Source organism: Odocoileus virginianus, chromosome 26, assembly GCF_023699985.2.
Source record: "Odocoileus virginianus isolate 20LAN1187 ecotype Illinois chromosome 26, Ovbor_1.2, whole genome shotgun sequence".
Taxonomy (NCBI): Eukaryota; Metazoa; Chordata; class Mammalia; order Artiodactyla; family Cervidae; genus Odocoileus; species Odocoileus virginianus.
In genome coordinates, this window is record NC_069699.1 from 14,786,427 (window position 1) to 14,796,409 (window position 9,983).

General features: G+C 46.4%; 1 protein-coding gene across 1 annotated transcript; it reads right to left on the bottom strand.

Moving 5' to 3' along the window:
- Nucleotides 1-78: 78 nt before the first annotated feature.
- On the bottom strand, nucleotides 79-9,907 carry ARPC4 (actin related protein 2/3 complex subunit 4). The gene is made up of 6 exons (XM_020887504.2): nucleotides 9,731-9,907; nucleotides 7,152-7,270; nucleotides 5,827-5,938; nucleotides 4,434-4,529; nucleotides 3,303-3,473; nucleotides 79-988 (listed from the first exon to the last, which is right to left on the bottom strand). Exons 1-6 carry the CDS (start codon nucleotides 9,731-9,733, stop codon nucleotides 983-985), a joined length of 507 nt encoding a protein of 168 aa, XP_020743163.2. The 5' UTR covers nucleotides 9,734-9,907; the 3' UTR covers nucleotides 79-982.
- Between the last annotated feature and the right edge of the window lie 76 nt (nucleotides 9,908-9,983).

A 9,983-nucleotide genomic window follows, 5' to 3' on the forward strand; every position in this document is an offset into this window, starting at 1 on the left:
CAGGTCCAAGCGCCTGCCACATGGTCTTAAGGAACAGCTCCACCTCCTTTCATCACATATACACACAGAGCACAGACCTCATGCAGCCCCAGAGGGGCAAAAAGAGACTTTAATTAGGGGAGGGAGGATCCACCAGAATCAGAAAAGGTACAGCCAGCATGGAAGCAGAGCAGCCGGGGCAGGCAGGAGGCCCTGGCAGGGACGCTCTGGGGGACTCACCTCTCCACCTCTAGCACAGGCACTGCACTGACAGACAAGGCGAAACAGCGACCCCTCTCAGCTGGGAGGGCACGAAGCGGCCCCCGAGGCCAAAGGCTGCCTAGCTTCCAGGCCCCAGCTCCTAGGCGTGGCCGGTAGCCACCAGTTCAGCCCTTGTCCTCAACCAGTGTTGGGTGGCCAACTGCAGGCAGGGCTCAGGAAGCTGGCAGAGGGTCCCCACCGCTTCTACTGAGCCTAAGGAGATAGGAAGACGAGGGAGAGGAACACAAGTCTGAAACCTCCCTCTCTCCCACCTGGGATGGCTCCGGGGAGGAACAGTAGTCGCCTTTTGGCTCCAGGCCCGCCCAGACCCACAGCGACCAATAACGTACAATCACTGGGACCAGTCACAGCCACTGGAGGTGGAGATTGTTTGTTGGTTTTTAAAAAAAAAAAAAAGACAAAAAGGTTACAGTCTCCTACAAGCACAGAGTTTTAAGTTTCAAGACGTTAAAAAAAAATCCGTCCCAGCCCAGGGGACTGAACATCAGAAGCCAGCCTGACCAGGCACATGTGGCCTCGGGGCAGGTCCACTGCTGCTTTGTGGCCCAGAGAGCAAGCACACCACCCCCCTCCCGCATCTAATGCCCACCCTGACCCAGCTCCCCTCCGCTGCTGCTGCTGCTGCCGTCACCGCTGCTGCTCTGGGAAGTTAACTCCAGGATGACTTCACAGAGACACGGGGGAGCCTGAGGGGGAAGGCCGCGAGATCCAGCCAGGTGGTTTAAAACTGTCAAGAGAACCAAGAGGCGGTGAATAATGGTTATTACTGTATCCTGGCAGGCCTGTTCTGGGGAGGGGGGCTGATCTGTGAGCTGCAGCTAAACTCACATTTCTGTGGGGCAGGACTGGGTCTCACGACACCCTGTGGGTGTGCACTAGTTGGTCTCAAATCAGCAGGCACTGGCCCTAAAACTTAGCTCTAAACAAGGCAGAAAAATTACAGGTGATATGAGCTCTTCCACAGCTCCCCTTGGTTTTGCCATGGAGGCAGCCAAAAAGCCTTGTCACAGTGCTTTGCTTGCTGAACTGAGGTTGCCTTCTGTAGAAACGGGGGCTCATGTGCAAATGCCTGGGGATTCAGAAAGGGACCCAGGAGCTGATGCTTTGCGTCAAGCTCTGAGGGGTCTGCCAAGCAGGATAGGCCCTGGACAAGCTTTGTGCCCTCAAGTATCCCCCACAGTGCCCAGACCCGCCCTGGACATTTTACAGACTAGACATTGTGGACTACTGGCTCACTTGCCGAACTCAGCCCAAAGAGGAGCACTGTCTGGCTCAGTGTTTAAAAGATTATGAACTAGTTGCTATGAATATGAATTAGCCAACCTTGAAAATACAGAAGACACTGCACACAAATCCAGATTCTGAGATTCTTTTGATGAAGCCAGAGGGCTGGAGCTGGGTGGTGGTGACCCTCCTAGGGTGAGGCATGTGCTCCCTAGGTCCCCACACAACCCACCTCACTCATGCACATAATGGCCCGAGCCTCACATGCAACTGAGTGTCACCCCTGCCAGATGCCATGATACTATCTCAGACCTTTGAGTCAGAAAAGCTGAGTCCTGGCTCCCTCACTTACTGGCTGAGGCACTTTAAACATGTGACGGCCTTGAGCCCAGCTGATCCATCCATGAAATGAGGATAACATCTGATTCAAAGATTGTTTTAGGTGTTAAATGAGATATTGCCAATACTTGGCTTTTTGGATGTTTTTTTTGGCCGTGCCATGCGGCATGTGGAATCCTGGTTCTCTGATCAGGGATGGAAACCGTGCCCCCTGCATTGGAAGTGCAGGGTCTTAACCAGTGGACCACATGGGAAGTCTTTTTTTTCCCCCTGAGATACTTATATGTGCTTTTTCAGCTATATTACTATAGAAATGCAATTATGGTAACAACTAAATGACTACTGAATGAATGAGCCAAATATTAAACTGGGACAAGAACTATTTTCTGCTTTCTTCAGTTGAATTTAGAGATGCCCCCGTGCCCTGGCCATATAACATTTGCAGGGAGAGTTTACTCTGTACCAAGTGATAGGCTTTATACAAATTTCCTCATTTAATGCTCAACTACACTGAAAAGGTATATATTAATTGACAGTCTCATTTCAGGGTCGAGGAAACTGAGGCTTAGCCAAGAAGTTCTGTAAGATGCCTGAGGAGGCAGTGGGCCCGGATGCACACAAAGGTGGTCTGACTGCCACTGGTGTGACCTGAAGAGGTGTGCTCTCCTGGGTGCACAGCACAGGTACTCTGTACAATGCCCTCAGTATAATTCAGGCCCAGGGGAAGTGGGTGTAATTTCCATTTTTAGGAGCCTGAGCTCCTTCTGGGCTGGACCTGTATGCACTGGTATGAGTAAACACTGATTCTACCATCTAGGGATCATAGTCAACTCTGAGTAGAACATGTCAACAAACCAAAGACTGTTTGGAAAAAGAAGAAAAAAAAAAAGGCGGCATGCTGTGAATGTCTAAAAAAGAACTGTGTCATCAGTTCATCAATGTAAACAATCTGTCCTCCTCAGAAGGCTGCAGTCCTTTCTGTCAGGAAGGCACAAACAACTGAAGAGGGATCTGTAGACTGAAGCCATGAAAATGATGGAAAACAGAGTGAAGAAATCATGACTTTAAGCCTGAGAAACAGACGCTAAAGGAAACTATTCGAGTCTGTTTGAGAAGTGGAATTACACTATGATTAACTGCCCTACATTCCCAGAAAATTCACATGTGGATTTAACTTGACTCACTCGGGGAGGGAACTAGATTCATGGAAGGACTCTATACATTCTGAGACGTAGAAATGAATGACTAAGAGAGGCGCTGCCCAGGGCCCTGGAGATGCCCTATAGCTCTCCAAGATGAACCTCAGGGCCCTCCCACACCAAAGCATGGGGCTGAGCTGCTGCCCACCAGAGTTCCTAGAGGCCTCAGAAAATATTTACGCACAGTTGGCACCATTTCCCCACCAGATGCTAAGCTCTCAGCATAACCTTTAGGTCTTTCTACTTCTGAAAGGAAACAAGGAAGGACACTCCACTTACATTCTTGAGGAACTCCTCAGCCACAATGCGTGCACGGGCATTGACAGACAGCTTCATCTCACTGATTTCTTTGTCAATTTCCTCCATGAAGTGGATCACAAAGTCCACCAACTTGTGCTTATACATCTGCTCTGTGTGGAAGTTGGTGATCAGAAAGCTGATGTCATACCCCTAGGAAAGGAAGACAGTGGAGAGGAGGGAGAGAATCAGCATCCTGGGGCACTTCACTAGCCAGGCCCTCCATGTCGCTCAGCCACGCGCTTCCAGCTGACCTTCTCCCAAGCTACACACCCTTCAGGCAGCAGCCCATCTGCTCTGGTGGGGTTGTGTATGTTGGATCCAAGGAACTAACAGCTGAATCAACTGATCCCAATTGAGAATTTTGTCTGTCAGACATCTCTGGCAGACTATCTGTGGTATAAATAGTTGTGTTCAGAATGAATCAAGGGAGAGTGAAAGGACTTGAAATCTTGTTACAGAAGAATCTCAAACAACAGGACCATTTAGTCCAGAGAGAAAAGAAGATGCTGTGGGAGGAGGAGGAATTGAGGTTTTTAATTATGGGTCAGACTGTGTGTAGAACAGCAATTTTATTTATTCTTGGTGGCCCTGGAGGTTAGATCTATCAACAGGAGAGATTTTTAGCTCAGGATGAGGGCGAGCCTGGCCAACAACTCATGTGTCTGACAATGGTGTCTGCTGCTCTGCAGGATAGTTGCTTACTCACTGACTGGCAGGAGTTGAGCAGGCAGAGAATCCTGTAGCAAGCACTGGAGTAGTCAGGCAACAACTGACCCCATGTCAACTGTGGCCTTGAAAGACTGACTCAGTTGGTGGCAGAGTTTAGAATTCTGATTCATCATGCCCTTTCTGCCACACAATATAGGCTCTGGGAAGGTGAGCAACGTGCCTCATCTTTCTTTGCCTTTTCCACAGCTGAGACAGACCCAACCTCCTAAGCTAATTCCCCTTACTCTTACTCCAGCCGAAATGAAGACCACTTCTCAACTCAGGCTGTGGGTGCCCTACAGCTGGGGGAGCAAGCAATCCCAGTTTCAGAAACAATCCCAGGCCACTGACAGTGGACTCAGTAGTGGAATTCTGGGTTTTACCAACACATGGATCACAAACCTCCACTGGTTTCCTTCGGAGGATAAAGAAATTCTCTGCTCGCATCATCATGAAGCGCATGAACTTGTGACATAGAATCTTCTCGATTTCATCAGCCTGTTAAAAGCAAAAAACAAATGTGTTTCCCTAAAGTCATTCCCTAAAGGCCAACAGAAATTTGTAGCCTGGTCTTCTGACCCCAATTTCCCCCACGTTCGCTGGAGACACTGGGGTTGGGTATTGAAGTCTGAGTCATGCAGTAACTGGTTTCCAGCTAAATGGAGGGTCCACTACATTAGAGCCCTCCAACTTAGTGGGGCATTATCGTGATCTCGCCTTTACCCATTCCAAAAAGGTAACTCTGACAAACCCAAATCTTATTTTTTTTTTTAACTTAAAAACACATTTTGGCCACACTGTGTGGCATGCAGGATCTTAGTTCCCAGACCAGGGATCGAACCCAAGTCCCCTGTAGTAGAATCTCAGAGTCTTAACCACTAAACCACCAGGGAAGTCCTGGCAAGCCGCAATCTCTTATCCAATCCTTCCAGAATTCACATCTATATTCAAATCTGCCCTTTCCAGTCTCATTTCACTAGTGCTACATTTTCCAGTCAGTGATAGACACTATGAAGAATATCAGATGACCTTAGATGGTCACCACTTTAATAACAATGAACATCAAACAATCTCCAAAGTTTCTCCCTGAGGAACTCTCAATATTCCTGATGACGAATTTTGTATCACGGGCTGGCAAGGCTTTAACAGCCTCCAACATTTATTAATCTCCCCTTTTAACAAAGAGCAGGCCCTAGGGATAGAGCTTTTTGGAGGCAAAAGTGTGACTCTGCTTTATTTTCAATGTGCTTGTATTTTAGTGTTGCCCTCATTCTGGCAAAGCATATTGTTTTTCTTTCTATGGTAAATTTAAGTAAAAGAAAATAAGTTAATTGAAAGAAATCTATTAAGTAAAGAAGTATCCAAGTGGTCCATAAACATGGAAGAAATAATGGAGGTAGTGGGAATGTCAGACATTTGTGAAACATTGAAGAAACATGAAACTACACTTCATTTTCTTACCCTAAATCTCACTTTTGGAGTTTATGGCTATCAAATTGGATACTGTTACTTATTTTTCTGAACTGAACTTATTCTTCATTCATGAGGAAGAGTTTTATGATCTGACACCAAACTGGCTCGTAGCCTTGGCTGCTACATTACCTGCTATCTAATCCAGAGCAAGGCCTAGAAGATAAGGCTGACTTTCCTTTATTCTACTAAATCTGATAAGTTTAGCAAATTATTTCCTGGAAAGAGAACCTGGGTTTCTTTGCACCCTGAATCTGGCATTTTGACCTCTTACATGGGGGTCCCTGGCCTCCCCAGGGAGACAGGGGATCTAGGGTGAGCTCACCTGTTTCACAGCAATGCTGACCCTGACAGAGTTGATGGAACCTTCCATCAGAATCTTTTCCTTTTCATTCCTGCTGATGGTCACGGGTTGTAGCAGAAGCTCTTTGCTACTTCTGAGAACACAAAATGACAGAGGTCTCTGTACTATAAAAGAACAGAATCGTCAGGGAGACTCCATGGCAGGTTCTAGAATCACTATCTGGAACCACAGAGTCCAAGGAATAAGAGACTCACAAACAGGGATGCTCCAAGAAGGGGGCCAGAGAGCATGTTCTCCAGCAGAAAAAGCAGAGGCTCTGGAGTCTGGGTGAAAAGGTTCTAAAATTCAGCCTCCTTTGTTACTTCTGTTGGGCAAGTTACCCTGTTGGAATCTCAACTTCCTCATTTGGAGACAGATCAAAAACGGTCAAATGTATAACAGTGGGCCTGGCACATTGTAGGAGCTTTACAAATGACAGCTTCCTATTTTCATAACTATAGGCAAACCCATACACTGTTTAGGGAATGAGAAAGCCTGCATTATAGATAAGGACAAGCTAAAATCAAACAGTTTGGCCTCCCTTAATAATCAATCCAGAATAATTCACTTATTCAAAATTATGACCCCTCTCAACTCAGTTCTCATTTTGATGCCTCTGAATCCCTTGACGGTAGTTAACTGTATTGGTGGTGTCTGTGAGCTATTATCCTTTAAAAATGCCTAGTGGAAACCATATATGTTAAGTAGCATAACAGGGCACATTTTAACATGTCATTTTTCTTACATTCAAATCATATCAATTTACTGTGGTAACAATCCTTATCTCTGTTGTATATGTACCACATTAAACATCAAAGGGGAAAAAGAAAAATTTATTTACAAAACATGTATCAGATAAAATAATCCAAAGTATGGAATATTTGTAGTAGGGGATGGGAGTCCAGTTGTTTGTTTTTTTGAGGGGAAGGATCCTTGATCTTCAAATTTGAGAACAGCAGAGATGGCATCTCAGATAACTCAATTCTTAAGTCTTCTCCTTAAATTGCTAGAGGGTTCAGTACCTCCTTGGGAGATATTTCCTAAATGGCTCTATGTTGAGAAGTCACAACTTGTGTCAAGCAAATCTTGGCTCCAGAGTAGCTTCTCCCCTGAGTTCTGTCCTGTCAACCCACTGAGACCCCATTTTCTGAACTTCAAATTGGGAACCATCCTTTACCTGGCAGCAAGACAAAAAATGTGAATTATGGTTGTTCTGACAACTCCAGAATGGAAGTTCATGGCCCCCTCTGACAACAGTCATCTCTGGGTGCTGCATCCATCACCCCCTACCCCTTTTCCTCCCATACCTGACTTCTACTTCTGGCTTGTTGTGTCGTTCCACGACCTGGGAGGAGAAATTCTCCAAGCACAGGGCAGCCTGCAGTGTGGCCCGCACGGCACTCAGGTAGGGGCGGAGAGTGGCAGTCTGGAGGAAAACCCCAAGGGACAATCAGAATCTGTCTCACAAAATCCACTGATCCCACAGTCCAGCTACACAGGAGCCAGGCAGTACTGAGGTCCTTGGCTCTCAGACACGACAGTGAACATAACAGACTAGGCCTTCAAGACGTCCTTCATTTTAAGTCTAGAACAGTGGTTCTCAAAAGGGGACCGTTTTGCCTACTAGGGGACATATGGCAATGGCAAGACATTTTTCATTTTTAAAACTGAGGCTGGGTAGGAGTTATTGGCATTGAATAGACAGAAGTCGGGGATACTGCTTACAATGTACAACAGAATTATTCAGCCCCAAATAGTGCTGAAGTTGAGAAACTCTGGTCTAGAGGCACACAGGTAAATGACTGTCTTCAATCTGCCCTTTGAGTCAACAAATGTATATATCTATAGTGTGCCAGGCACACGAGGGGTTGGGAATTCAATGACTAAGACCATTTCTATCCTTAAACAGTTCAACCGGGTCAGGGAGACAGACAGTAACTATGATACAATGGGTACAATGTGAAATAGTTAAGATTTACAAATCATATTTGCAGAAGAAACTGGTTTTGATTTGAAGATGGAAATAGGATTAGGAGGATTTTATAATGATAAAAACGAAAATGCTATTTCCAGGAGAGGAAATGGCATCTAGCAACAATGGACTATCTTCAATTCTTTGCATTAGGTAAGTTCTTTCTCACCCCAGGCTTTCACACATGCCGAACCATCTATCTTGCAGGTTTTTCTCCCCCTTCTTTGCCTAAGTCATCGTTTAGATCTTGGCTTATTCAGAGAAGGCCTCTTCTTTCCTCAGAGGTCCTTCTTGACTTCCCTTTTCATAGCACTTATTATAATTTACAATGATACACCCTTCAAATAGCTCCAAGAAAAGTAATTTTCTCCTTTACTGAACTGAAAGCTCCATGGTTAACAGACCGTGTCTATTCTATTCAAATTTACATACCCTGCAACTTGCTCAGTCAGTACATTTCCTATATACTGTCTTACTCAGTTTCTGTACAATAAGTGAATGAATGAAAAAATAAGATTAGAGTAACAAATAGGGGCATTAAAGTAGTAATGAATACAATGTTGCCAGGAAGCATTTTAGATTCAATGGATGAGGTTGCAAATGGCGGTCCAGAGATTCATGAGGAATCTCAAATGCCAGGCTACTGAAGTTTTAGCTCTTCTCTTAAAAGTGGTAAGGAACTTCTGGGGCTTTCTGAAGAGGAAGTTACACAACTACAGCTGCATGCAGACTTTGTGGAGAATCGATTGGAGGAGAGGGAAGTGACAGAGCCAGCAGAGGGTTATTTAAGTAGGGTAATGAGAGCCTGGCCTGGGGCAATGGGGGACAGGCAAGATTGTATTTGTCAAAGTTCCTAGCAAATCTGAAAAAGGTACATTTTAGGTGGTCAACCCTATGACGTCTGCCCTTTCACAAATGGAGTAAGCATCTTCTTGTGTAATACTTCAACAAGTATGATGTTTAAAAAAATCAAGAGGCATCCCCTCAGTTAAACAAAAACAGAATATCCCAGGTTTCTAGCTGAGATAAGAAAACAGAGAGCAAAAATAAGGAATACAAGAGAACAAGCAAATTTAGGGAGAGAAGAGTTTTAAGCCTGATGTCTAATTTCAAGGTGTCTTCAAGATATCCAGGTGAACCTTGAAATAGAGGAAGGCAGACTTAAGAGTCATCATAAATTATACGGTCACGAAGACCTGTACATTAAATAGGTATCGACAGGAAGAGGATAAAGAAGGGGAAGGCAGTGAGCCAAACTCAACTGACGTTTAGAAACACCCACAATTATCAAAAGGGACGACTTCCTGAAAGGGAAAGGTCAGCGGCATTAGAGCTTAACATTCCATACTAAAGCTGATACGGTTGAATCCTGACCAGGAAGGGGTCTGCGTGCAGGCAGCAAAAGAGAGATCCTTCAGTGAGGTAAAAGTAAGAGCTGGTGGCAACATGAGGAGTGGGATAAGGAAGTATGGAGGCTTCCTCAGAGAACTGTGGGATCAAGCGAGCGAGAAAGAAAAGAGTGTATAGTGAAGGTCTACTCTGGGTAGGGAGCTATCCCTACTACATGCCTCAGTGGCCCTACTACGGGCTATAAGGCCTACTACGTGCCTTCGAGGCGCTACCACAAACCGAGGAGGAGCCACTTCCTGCTTCCTTCTTGCCTCAGTATCCCCCGCCAGCTTCAAAGGACAGAATAGGAAGCCTCAAAGCCTGCTTCTTACGAAGGCGTCCCCCGCTCGCCCCTTCCTCACCTCAGCCCCTGCCCCGCCCTCTTTCTCCCAGCCTCAGAGTACCCCCGCACCCCCCAGCATCCCTCGGCCCAGGGCCTCTCCGCTGCAAAGTCGCAACTCCCCCAGACCCAGAGCCTAGAGGCAGAACAGCAGGGGTCCCTGGCCCGAGGCCCAGCTCTCTCACCATCGCGGGCGCTGGCTGGGCCGGAAAGCGGAAGCGCGGAAGTGGCCAGCCCCGCGACGCCTGCCCTTTCTCCAGAAGCGCAGCCGCAGTCTCCGCCCGGACGTCCGGACCGTACCATCTGTGTTCCGAGCGGGGGAGGACGAGGCTAAGAACATTTGGTCCCTCGAAAGTTTTCCCGTTAGGACTGTCTTAGTAGCTTTAGGCTCCTGAAGCGTAAAATCACTACTCAAGCTTCTCCCGTTCCCCATGGAGC

What these genes read in the sequence shown, in the direction of transcription:
- ARPC4 (XM_020887504.2), bottom strand. An exon ending in AAGCCAGAAGTAGAAGTCAG is followed by an intron (nt 5,939 to 7,151) that starts GTATGGGAGGAA and finishes TTGTGTTCTCAG; the next exon opens with AAGTAGCAAAGAGCTTCTGC. An exon ending in TCCGAAGGAAACCAGTGGAG is followed by an intron (nt 3,474 to 4,433) that starts GTTTGTGATCCA and finishes TTCCTTTCCTAG; the next exon opens with GGGTATGACATCAGCTTTCT.